Source organism: Gracilinanus agilis, chromosome 3, assembly GCF_016433145.1.
Source record: "Gracilinanus agilis isolate LMUSP501 chromosome 3, AgileGrace, whole genome shotgun sequence".
Lineage (NCBI taxonomy): Eukaryota > Metazoa > Chordata > Mammalia > Didelphimorphia > Didelphidae > Gracilinanus > Gracilinanus agilis.
Window position 1 is genome coordinate 98,741,683 of NC_058132.1, and position 12,736 is coordinate 98,754,418.

Here is a 12,736-nt window from a genome sequence, read left to right on the forward strand (position 1 = left end):
TCCAAATAGAAGCCAGGAACAATAAATTACTTGCTACTTAAATAGCAAAAACCTTTCTTGCAATGAGTTTTTTTTTTTTTAAGTAGTGCATACCTATGAGAATTTTATTTGATTCCTTCATTGATAGCAAGGGAAACACAAGAAAACAAGGTGACAACAGAGTCACTTTGGCCACTGGCATAAGGTTCTAGACTACTGGTCTTGCAAAATGAAGCTTAGTCTTCTGAAATCCACTCTTGTTTTTTCCACTGTGTCTCACTTTTGACCACTAAGCATGACTTCTCTGATCAAATGACTTTTTTAGTTGTGATTTATTGTAGCAGTCAGAAGTCCTTATAAAGATTTATTCCTTAGATAGCCAACAATGATTCTCAGATTGAGTGTTCCTATTTAGACATGATATGACATTTTGCTTGTGGGAATGACCCTCTGAAATAAGTGCAGTTGCCAGATTACTTTAGGCAGCTATCTTTTCTTGCCTGATAGTGGAGCTTTGAGAAAAAGAACTGGGGGTTTTTGATATTCATGCCAGGGTTTGGCTTAATGGTCAAAGGATAGATGTTTTTCAAGAGTGACATTTTCTATCAGTTTCTCCCACTCTGGGGATGTCACCTTTCTGATACCATGTCAACCCTTTTTGCATCCATTTCTTTGGGTAGCCAGCTCTGGGATTTGCTCTAGCTGCCTCTAATTTATTCTCACTGTCAGATTGACAAGAGAGTTGAAAGTGGAAACCTCTTGTTTTTGAGTCCAAGTTCTAAGAGTTTCCTGATCATCTTGCTTTGATACCATGGAACTGGGCACTTCTGAAACTTGGACCAAGTTCTCCATTATTGTCAAATAAGAATTTGCCATTTGTCTGGACATTTCAAAGCTTTGTCCATTGGCCCCTTAATTCCCTTAATACAAAGAATACAGTGAAAATAAGCAATGTTATAGTAATGATAACAACAACTGCACACATTTATGTGATACTTTAAAATTTATGAGCACATTCCTACAACTTTGTTAGGTAGGGAGTATGAAAATTATCTCCTCTATTTTACAATTGAGAAGTTTGAGACCCAGAGAACTGAAGTGACAGACTTAAGAGTAATTATCAGAGCCAGGATTTGGATGCAATTCTTCCCTGAATTCAATTCCAATGCTCTTTACATTATGCTAACCTGTCTGTACTGCACATGAGTAAGCTGCTGCCTTCTGCTTTCCCCTTCTCTCTCTTTTGGTGTGGTGGCTATCTGAGGCTTCCCGGGCCAGAGGATATCTTTGGAGGGGGCAGGGCAGTACTGTCTAGCTTTTGATACCAATTACTGCTGATAAGCTCTTGTCATTGGCTTCTGGTTTAGTCATGTTAATTGTTAAAATGGAAACCGTAAAGATGCTGTGAGAGTTTATAAGATTTGCTTTCTTCTTATTTGTTTTAGTAGTGGTTTGTTATTCCTACACGAGTACCACGTCAACCCCAACCTCCACCCCAGTTCCAAGTGGCAGCGTTGCAACGGTAAAGTCACCGAGACCTGCCAGTCCTGCCTCCAATGTAGTTGTTTTGCCAAGTGGAAGTACTGTTTATGTCAAAAGTAAGTGACCCTCACTGTGGTGCCAAGGCTATCTTAGAGTAAATCATTGGCCTGTTGTTTAGTGTCTTTGGGGAGCCTACCTCTGAACAAGGTCTTTCTGCAAGTACTTCTTAAGTCAAAATCTTATCATTAATGGCATAGAATTGCTGCTTACACAAATGACAAAGAATGTGCTTGTGACTTGCTTAATGTTTACTTCCTACAAGGAATGTATCCCTAATATTTATGAAACCATATTAAATTATGTAAGTTCTTAAAAACTGAATGCAGCTTTCTAGTCAGTTCCTCTTTATTTTTCCAGTTACCTATAAATTTTTTTTTTGTCATTTACTATCACTTTGTAAGGTAGTTAGATTTTTAGTTGTATTTGCTTCTAATTGCTACTATGTGTTATTTGCCTTAAATAACTGATACAAATAATTCTCTGTTGCTTCTTGTTTAAAACAGTTCTAAGATTCTAATAAAAATAATAAATATCTAATAAAATTCTAATAAATATTAGATCTAAGATCTAATAAATAAATTTGGCAACCTTTCAGAATCACAGCCTTAGGTGGTCCTGATTCTAGGTTAGATTATTTCTAGCCATATAAAAATGAGAAGACTAGGGCGATATCTAAAGGTTTCTTGTCTTTAAGCTAATTACTATGTTTTGTTTTTTTTTGTTTTTGTTTTTGGTCTCTGCAAAGCAGTGCTCTAGGTGGGTTTAATTATTCTTACTTTGATTTTTGAAAAGTCTTTGCAAAAACAATGGGATTATACTGAATAAAGAGAGACCAAGAAGCTTGGACCCTTTATTAAAATTAAATTTTTTTGGGGGGGGGTTAGTGTTAGCCACTTTAGCTTTTCTAATTGTTAAGTAAATTTTACTGTAGAGATATATGTTTGAGTATTTTTTGGAATTACCAATAGTATATTCATAGCCTATAGAGAAGAAAAAGTTCCATCACACAAAATAAGGTATAAATAATCCCCCTCCATTCTTGTATCTCTTGAAGCATTTTGTTAGTATCCCTCCTATGCACTGCTCACATTGTAATGGCTAGTTCACATTCTCATGATTTCTATCCACATCTCATCTTGTCAGCTACATTGCAGTTGTCCTGGGATCACCAACTTGTCTTATTTTGTATTTATATCCCCATAGGTAGCACAAGGCCTTGTATGAAATTGGAAATTAATAAAGGATTATTGACTCATTCAGTTTAGATAATTCAGAGTAAATTTTGCATCCAGGAGACATTGTTAGTATTGGTCATTTAGAGGCAGTATATGCTGTAGTGGCTTAGAGCACTGGGCAGCCTGAGTTCCAGCCCTTCTTCTTTCATATGCTGACTGTATGACCCTGGATAAGTCACTTAGCCTCACAGGAGGGCCACTCTCAAGACTAAATTGCAGAAAAGTTGCTGCCCTGGATTGAGAGGAGTTTCCTCCCTGGGGAGATTGCTTCACCAATAAAATCACAGGCCTAGACCAAAAAATGTCATTAGGAATCATAGAAAATGTTTTTTGGTTAACAGACAAAACCCAGGGTCAGGATAACATTAATACCCTATTCTGGTTCCCTTTCAGGTGTTAGCTGTTCAGATGACGATGAAAAGCCCAGAAAAAGAAGACGAACAAATTCGTCTAGTTCTTCCCCTGTTGTTTTAAAGGAAGTTCCCAAGGCTGTCGTTCCTGTCTCTAAGACTATTACTGTGCCTGTAAGTGGCAGCCCCAAGATGAGCAATATCATGCAGAGCATCGCCAACTCCTTACCTCCCCACATGTCTCCTGTGAAAATCACCTTCACAAAGCCCTCCACTCAGACGACCAACACAACGACACAGAAGGTATGTGAGAGTCATCAATTGCTGCCACAGTTGGCTCCTCATTCTTTTTAGGCAGGCAGTATTAGATTAATTTAATTCAAAACCTGGAATATGTAAATTTTCTCAACCTCATAATTTTGGGCATCAGTTTTGTTCTAGAGAAACTCAGTATTTGTTTGCTAAGAATAATTGTCGTAGTTTGTACCAAAAGTTTAAACATCTGAAAGTGGAGAATTTTCCTTGCTTTATATTTTGAGATTGTCCCCATTGTCTCCTTCACATATTCTCTTTATCTCTTCATCCATTTGAATGACTCTTCATTCCTTTGAATCTAATTCACATGACATTTCTTCTATGAAACCTTCCATGATTTTTCCCCATTTGGTAATGAGCTGCCTTTCGCATCCCTTAACAGTTTGACCTTTTCCAATGCACGATTATGTATTATATTGTATCATATTTATTTGTGATGGTTTCAAGTTTCAAGAAGACAGGGGCAGCATAGTAAACTTTGTATCTTCTCCAGTGCCTGGCAAAGGACCTGGATGACAAGAGGCACTTAATTTTGGGGAAGAGAGAATGATTAGCAGCTTCCCTGGTAAACTCTCTTTGTCATGGTCAAAAAAGAAGGGGAAAAGTTCTTTGCTTTCCATGATATTGCATTACTTCCCTTATAGACTCAGAAAATTGAGAATTGGAGGCATCTTGTCCAGACTCTTATTTTATATGTGAGAAAATGGAGGCCTAAAGAGAAGTTAGTTACGTGTTGGACCTAGAATCAGAAAGATATGTGCTCTAATCCTATCCTGAATCCATGGGCAAGGCCTTCATTTCCTCTCCTATAAAAATGAGGTTAAAAATATTTCTCTACCCCAGAGTTGTTATGAGGGTAAATGGATAAGATGTGTAAAGAGCTTGGCAAACTTTAAATACTATACACTTGCTAAATAATAACTTAATTATTATGATCTTGTCCCCAGTGACCTGTGTATTAAGTAGCAGAGCTAGCATTTGAACTTGGTTCCAGGTTCAGTATTCTTTTTTCTGCCCCAATATTGGGGATACTCTCTTTCATGATTAAAAGCCATGACCACTTGTGCTATACTAGGCTAATCATCAGCTGATTATAGACTTATGGGTCCCATGATGTTTTTTTCAGCAACTCATTGTCAAGGAATGATGTTTTTCTAGAAAGTGAATATTTTTTTAGTTCTAAAACTTAAAAAAAACATTTTAGATGTAAGCTTTAAAAAAAATAAATTGTAGGGGACAGCTGGGTGGCTCAGTGGATTGAGAGCCAGGTCTAGAGAAGGGAGGTCCTAGGTTCAATTCTGGTCTCAGATACTTACCCAGCTGTGTGACCCTGGGCAAGTCACTTAGCCCCTATTGCCTAGCCCTTATCACTCTTCTGCTTTGGAACCAATACTTAGTATTGATTCTAAGATGGAAAGTAAGGATTTAAAAAATAAATAAATTACATTTTGTGTATGTCATTACTCAGAACACACTCCTACTATAATTCTTGTAGTCTTAACAACATCTTAATATTGTGACGAGTCTAATTCATCATGCTTTTTGTTAATTACTAGGTTTATGGGTCTTGTGTTCATCTAGGGATACAAGGGTGAAAAATAGTCCTTTTCTTTATGTAACTGACAATTTAAATTAGAATGTGTGTAATTTAGTGTGATATGGTGGTACATAAAGTATTTGAACAAAGTGCTATAAGAAATACTGAATTGACTAGCGGAGGTGGGTAGTATCAGAGCCATACTTTATGGAATGGAATTTAGAGAAGGCAAAATGAGATCTAAGAGTAATTATTAGGAGTTCAGGTTTGATTTTAGTGAGGTAGAGAGAAATAGGATCGGAAAAGTCTATTAAAGCTAGATTGGTGGACTTAAGTGCCGGTCCAAGGAATTTGCATTTTGTCCCATCAGCAATACTGAATCCAGGCCTGAAGAATTTGGAGCAGGGAGTGTCATATCCAACCTTGGCCTTTTAGAGAATTATTTTGGTAACAGGGTGAAAGATACACTGAGAGAGAAGCAGGGAAAGTCAAATAGGAGACTGAAAACAGTCTAGGTAAAGGTAAGGGTTTAGTTTTCCATTATATTCATATATCACAGTTTTTTTCATCCATTCTCCAAATAGATAGATATCCCCTTAGTTCCTATTTTTTGCTACCATAAAAAGAGCTGCTTTAAATATATCTATATCTACATATAGATATATAACTTTTTCCGCTTTCCTCTCTTTCTTCTGGGTATAGACTTAGCAGTTTAGATTAATTGAAGGGCATGCGCTATTTATATTCATTCTCTTTTTTATGTGTTTCCTTACATAGCTTGATCCAGGGGTTCTTAACCTTTTTTGTGTGTTACCTTTGGCAGCCTAGTAAAGCCTATGAATCCCTTCTCAGAATGATCTTTTTAAATGCATGAAAATGAAATACATAGGATTATGTATTGGCCAAATGCTGACCAATATAGGTTATTACATGTATACATATTCAGTAAGTTAAGACACAATATATTAGCTTAGAATTAGGCCTTTTTAAAGGTCTGACTTTAAAAGTCAAAAAGAATTTGGCTTTTGATATCTTTTGATTTTACTCTGATTCTCGAAGTAGATACAAAACATTTTATAGAAAGGATCTCAGACATTTTTGCCCTTGGGCCAGGATATCATTGGTCCAGCATTAGTTTTGTTTACTCTAAAACAAAATGCTATAGTTTTGTAATTGATTTTTAAACTATATTTGCTAATTCATATTGTGATGTATTTTGAATATGTCTGTGAAAAAATGAATTTTTTTCTTCTTTAGGTGATCATTGTGACTACATCACCAAGCTCAACCTTTGTACCCAACATTCTTTCGAAATCTCATAATTATGCTGCAGTCACTAAACTGGTCCCCACATCAGTCATTGCCTCCACAACTCAGAAGCAACCTGTGGTCATAACTGCTTCCCAGTCCTCTTTGGTCAGTAGCAGCAGCAGTGGCAGCAGTAGTTCCACTCCATCCCCCGTTCCTAATACCATTGCCGTAACAGTCGTGGTGTCCTCAACACCGTCTGTGGTTATGTCAACAGTAGCACAAGGTGAGAGAAAACTGAATATTCATTCAGCTTTGTTACTGCTAGAGTGTGATGGGAGAAAGACTTACTTGGCATTTGGGGTGGTTTTCTTTTCATAGTAAATGGGGGAATAGATGGGATATTAAGTGAAGAGTACCTGCAGTTGAAAGATTTAAGATAGATTGTAAAATGTCATAGTTGTAAAGAGATCCCACAGATGTTGCATTTAGAGTTTCAGGACCCTTTTGAGATCAGCTCATTCAACACATTTTACCAAATTGGATCTGAGGCTCAAAGAATTGAAGCAATTTGTTTAAGGCCAAATGGATAAGGAGAGTCAGAATTGAGTGTGAGTCCTAGTCTTTTAACTACAAATGTAGTGTTCTTCCCACTACATTGTCACTACCTTTCTGGCTTCTGATAGTTAACAGCCTACCTGTTAAAGACTTTCATGACTGTGTAGTACACAGGCTCTTAGGAAGTTGTCTTTTGTGAATTACTTGTTAAATTTCATTATAGAACACTTTAAGGAATGGTTCAAATTCTTCTTTTGTTAGTGATTTTATGAGTACATGAAAAACTGATTTCTTCACTGTGGGAAGCTTCTGGTATGGGAATTCCCCTTACCAACCATACTACGACTCATAAGAGTGAGCAAATAGGTTCTAAGTAGTTAGCCTGAGTAACATAGTCATATAGTAATTTTTATTCCTAGGCTGCTGACCTAGGAGAGGGAACAAAGCTGATATTGACCTCTGCAAATTGAGTTATCAATTGTGAAAAATAAGTAATTTAAGTTTAGGGTAAGGGAGGTGATATCATATATACATCACTCCTGGTAGATAGGCAGATTATTGAAGTCGAAAGAACCCCAGATTTGGAGCACAATAAGCCTGGAATGAAGTCTTGGCTCTGTCACTTACATAACTGATGTGACCTTTGAGCAAGTAACCTTACTCTTTGGGCCTGTTTCCCCATATAAAATGAAGAGTTTGGACTAATTAATCTTTGAGGACCTTTCAGTTTCTAAATCCTGACCTTTAACTTCTATTTTCTTGGATATTTCTCTTTGTTTCATCTGGTTGGATGATTTCAAAGTTTGTCTTGGTTGGGTTATTGAGATACTTGATATGGGGAAAGGTGAGAGATGCCAAATAGAAGTGTTACTTAAATTTGATAACCTAAGGGAAAAGAAAAGAAAATCTCAGTTTCAACTTTTAAGTTCAGCTCAGGAATGACTGTTAACATTTACTTTACAGAGAAAATTGAGATTGTTCATTGCTTTGTACTTAAAAAATTCTACATTTCCCCTCTCTATTTTCTTTTGCTCTAGTCTCTCAGGAAAGGATGGTACTTCTCTCTGCCAAGATCACCTTCGCTATCTGTGTTCTTGACTCTCTCTTGTCTTCTTCATATGACTTTTATTTCAATTAATAGGTTTTTTTCCTCCCTCCCACCTTTCCTACTCTTACCATTGAAGAACAAAAGCAAAAACCCTTATATAATTACAGATAGTCAATAAATAAAAATCCTGTATTGGCCATATCCAAAATGTATATCTCATTCTGCCTTTTGAGTCTAGCAATCCTCTGTCTGGAGATAGGTCCTCTGAAATTATGTCAGTCATTGCATTGATCACAGTTCTTAAGGCTTCCATAGTTATTTATCTTTGTTCTATTCTTTATAATGTTGTTTCTGTATAAATTGTTCTCCTGGTTCTGCTTACTTCATTATGCATCAGTTCATGTAAGTCATCCCAGGTTTCTCAGAAACCATCCTTTTTTTTTTTTTTTAATCATTTCTTATAACACAAATAGTATTCCATTATATTTGTATACCATCATTTGTTCAGCCTTTCCCTAGTCATGGAGCACCTTGTTTGTTTCTAGTTCTTTGCCACCACCAAAAGAATTGCCATAAATATTTTGTTCACATGGGTTCTTTTCCTCCTTTTTTGAGCTCGCTAGAGGTATAGGTCTATTAATAGCACTGCTGGGTTAAGAAGTATGCGCAGTTTAATAACTTTTGGGGTCATAATTCCAAATTGCCTTCTAGAATGACTGGACCAATTTACAACTCTACTAACAGTCTAATGTGCCCATTTTCTTACCTCCCCTTTAATATTTATTGTCTAACTTTTTTGGTCAACTCTGCCAATCTGAGAGGTATAAGATAGCACTTCAAAGTTGCTTTAATTTGCATTTCTCAAATTTTTAGTGATTTGGATCATTTTTTTTTATATTGCTATTGACAGATCCCTAATGTCTCAAGGATAAAAAAAATAAAATCCTCAACTTGGCATGTAAAACTGTTCATTGTTTGATTCTAGCTTTATTTTTCAGGCTTATTTGGCCTTATTGCCCTTCATAAACTGTAAAGTACAACTAAACTGGCCCTTTAACAGTTTCTAAACTCTTGCTCTTCTTTTTGTGCCTTCAGAAGACTGACCTTGATGCTTATCACCTCTTCCCCTTTGCTGATGAGAAGCTTCACAATTTGGTTTTGGTGATCTCCTCTGAGAAGCCTTCTCTAATTCCCTCAGTTGTTAGTGTTGTCTCTGTCCTCAAAAACTGCCTGTTTTTATTTAACTTTGCATATATTGTATCCTTTCAGTAGAATGCAAACATCTTCAGGACAGATACGTTTTAGCTTTTGTCCTTTTTTTTTTTTTTTTTTACCCTCTCAGTGTCTTGAATATAGTAGGTACTCAGTATAGATTTATAGAATTGAATAAGAGATCCTTATTTGGAAGAGTATCAGATTAAATGACACTTCACTTGTATGAGATACTGGATGAAATAGGCAAGGACTTGTAAATCTTTTTTTTTAATTTGGAGATTTTTTTTTTTATCTAGGGTTAGTCTTATAAAGTGGCATGTATTATTTAGTTTAATAACTGTCATTCATTCAGTTAACTTTGAGTTGGTGTTTACTATGTTTAAAGGACTGTGATAGGTGTAGCAGTTAATACAGTATAGATAAGTTGTGTTTTTTACCTTAATCTTCTGTGTTAGTACGTAGATAAGACAGCATAGAAAATGAAATATACGATATTAAATATTATTATTCCAGTCTTTCACTCATGTTTTGGTTTCACATTCTTCACTTTATGGAGGTGCTCCATTAGCTAATCTGTTCAACAATATATTGTCATACTCTTCATTCTTTTTTTTTTCTTTCCCCCATAGAGTCTGTTCCCCATTTCTATAAGGAATTCACTCTTCATTTCTGCTTTTCAGAATCCTTCCAGGTACCACAACCTCTGAATGATTGTTTGGTTCCTTGATTCTTCTCATTAAAAGTTACCTTCTTTCTTCAAAATATCCTGAATCTTTTGTGAGAATCTCTTCTTTGCTGCCATCCTAATCTACTTTATATTATACTTATATGCATGTTGGCTCCCCTTACCCCAGAAGAATGTTAGCTTCCTGAGGGAAGATAATGCCATTTAAAAAAAAATTGTTGTCTCTAGTACCTAGAATTTTGTAGCATCTTAATGTTGAATTGCAAAATGAGTGATGTGTGGTGTTCAAGGGATCATAAGAACATAGAATTATTGTTCATTTCATCTAACCCCTCATCTTACAGATGAAGAAACTATGGTATAGAGAAGTTTATGTCACTTGTTAAGGGTCCACACATCTAGAATGTAGCTGCATCAGCATCTGAAAGAAGGTATTATTACTGTTCCAGCCCCAGCCCCAGCTCCAGCCCCAGTCCCATCTCTGAAGTACATTAAATTTTCCACTGTATGGAGCTCTGATGGGAGACAAAGGAATGCTTTGTGAATAAGGTTACAATTGAGTTGGGCTTGAAAGGATAGACAGGAATTCAGCAGGCAGAGAGAGGGAAAACAGACATTATATCATTACTTCTGCTTAGGCTACTAATTAATTAGGAAAGTGCCAGTATTTTGAGAATGGCTTCATTAACACTCAATGATTAGGAGAACAGTGCTAGAAAGGAAACTGGTACTAAGATATTGTTTCCTTCATCTATAATCCCTTTGGCAGGTTCTTTGAGGTTACTTGTCATTAATTGCTTCTTAATTCTACCAAATATCTCAATTAGTGTCAGAAGTAGTAGATCTTAATTATTCTTTTAAAATACTTCTAAAACTCAGTCCTTTTTGTCCCTTGAACAAATAAGGGGGAAACAGATAATCTTTCTAATTTGACCCACAAGTAATGGACTAAAAAATGACACTTCTAAATAACTTATTTTAAAGAAAGAATATCAGTTCCATTGTTTTCTTTTGTGAGCATACTTCAAGTTTTATTTCTGAGAATTGATTGTGAAGGGGAAAGAAAGTAACTGGTTCCCACCTGGCTATCTCCAGCATTCTTAATGTGAACTGTCATTTATTGGGATATTTTGTCCTTCATTTCTTATCACAGTTTGTTAAAATATGTCCATCTATCAGAAAGAAAGGAAACACTATTTATATTACTCTTCCAAGAATGATATTATTCTTTTGGTTCTAGCAGGTGTTTTTTTGTAAGGGACTTATGGGATATTCTCATAGAGAAATGAATATTCTAGACCAAATTTTTCAGTTCTATTTTGCCAAGAAAGATATCATTTCATATCTCCCCGGGGACTCCTGGGAATTTCCATATTATCTTTGTCCTTTAAATTTTACTCTAAATGCCCTTGTATCTCAGTGATCCTTTGTTCAGCATAAAATGACTGGATGCTGCTGTTTGTCTTTGCTTATTATGCCACAACCTAAAACAAAATGTGCATGCAGACTTTTGGAGTAGTATTGCAATTTTGATATATAAAAGAATGCTATCAACTTTAGTATAGAGTGAAAAGTGTAATGAAGGATTTATGCAAGATTTCTTGCATTTGCAATATTACCTTAGGCAATCCTGTCAGGAGAATGGAACTCTGGCCTGGCAGGTGCCAGTCCCAGGAGCTAACAGTTGAGCTGGGACTATAAAAACCCTTGCAAAACCAACCTGGGGGTTCTGATTTCCTTGACCTCATCTAGACACCCAATTACCCCTGACCTCCCCTTGGGTACCCCAGGAGGTTGAAGGGAGGTTTGGGTTGTGGAAAGTGGGCAGGATTTAGATTAGGGCAGCCTAGCAATAGGAACACCCCCAAGCCAATTTAACAACTATGTCTGTTTAGCTGGTGGATCAAACAACATCAGGGCCATGTCAGATTATCTCTGGCTGAGGGCTGGCTCCCTCAGCCTGACCTTACCTTTTAGGTCCATTTGCCAACACTGGCCAGTCACCCCTAGCAACAGCTTCTCAAGACCCTAAACCCTCTTTCCCCTTCACGTTAAAATAAAACCCTTACCCTGCAACTGAGAGTTCCTCTAGTTATTATAACACCACCCTAGGCTAAGGGGCTGAAGAGAGGAGAGAATATCAACCAGTTGAGTTTAGAGAAAGTACTGGACTGAGCCTCCATTTTATCCAGGAAGTGTGTAAGCTCCACTTCCTGTTGAGTTCTGCTTTCACCCAGCAGGAAGGCAGTTACTCCAGCAGGGAGTAACTCACCATCTTAAAGGAACCTATAGCTGGCAGTGGAGATTGACTGGGCATCACACCTCAGGCTACACATTACTGACAGCTCCAAATCTCCTGACACTGTGGTTGGAGGCTCCTAGGCCCCAGGTGACTCACTTGTACCACCAGCTCGTCCATTATTAGCTATGTTATCCACTCATTACAAAAGATACTAAGGAAAATCACATAATCTGCAGTCTAAAAACATATTTTATAAGCACATTTTAATATTTCAAGGAATCACAATTTTTCTCCATTGATGCAGATTACAAATACCCCTTCCCTCTTTTTATTTTTACAGTAGTTATATAGCATGTGAGTAGTTGTGGCCAACAATTTTATCCCTTTGTAGCCCAATCTGTGATGGTAAACTTCTCCACATTTAGCCAGATTTCTCCTTAAGTAGCAGATGCAAGTTCAAAACAAAGGTTCATACTAGAAGCCTTTTTGACTTCATATAACCTTCCTGGGCTTCAACACAATTGGTGAAACCTTTTTTTTTTTTTACATCTTTAATTAATTAATTTAGAAATTTTTCCCATGATTACAGGATTCACATTCTTTTCCCTCCCCTCTATGCACCCCCTCCAATAGCCTGTGCACAATTCTACTGGGTTTTAAATGTGTCACTGATCAAGACCTATTTCCATATTATTGATATTTGTACTAGGGTGATCGTTTAGAGTCTATATTCCCAGTCATATCCCCATCAATCCATGTGATCAAGCAGTTGTTTTTCTTCT

General features: G+C 36.6%; 1 protein-coding gene across 4 annotated transcripts in view; it reads left to right on the top strand.

Moving 5' to 3' along the window:
* EMSY (EMSY transcriptional repressor, BRCA2 interacting) overlaps positions 1-12,736 on the top strand; it is a 92,940-nt gene that overhangs the window by 18,759 nt on the left and 61,445 nt on the right. For 3 of the 4 annotated variants that reach the window (XM_044668158.1, XM_044668161.1, XM_044668159.1), the window contains 3 exons: positions 1,425-1,577; positions 3,150-3,409; positions 6,216-6,492. In XM_044668158.1, coding sequence (XP_044524093.1) covers positions 1,425-1,577; positions 3,150-3,409; positions 6,216-6,492 — 690 coding nt within the window. The remainder of the gene's footprint in view (positions 1-1,424; positions 1,578-3,149; positions 3,410-6,215; positions 6,493-12,736) is intronic. The other variant, XM_044668160.1, reaches the window with a different exon arrangement.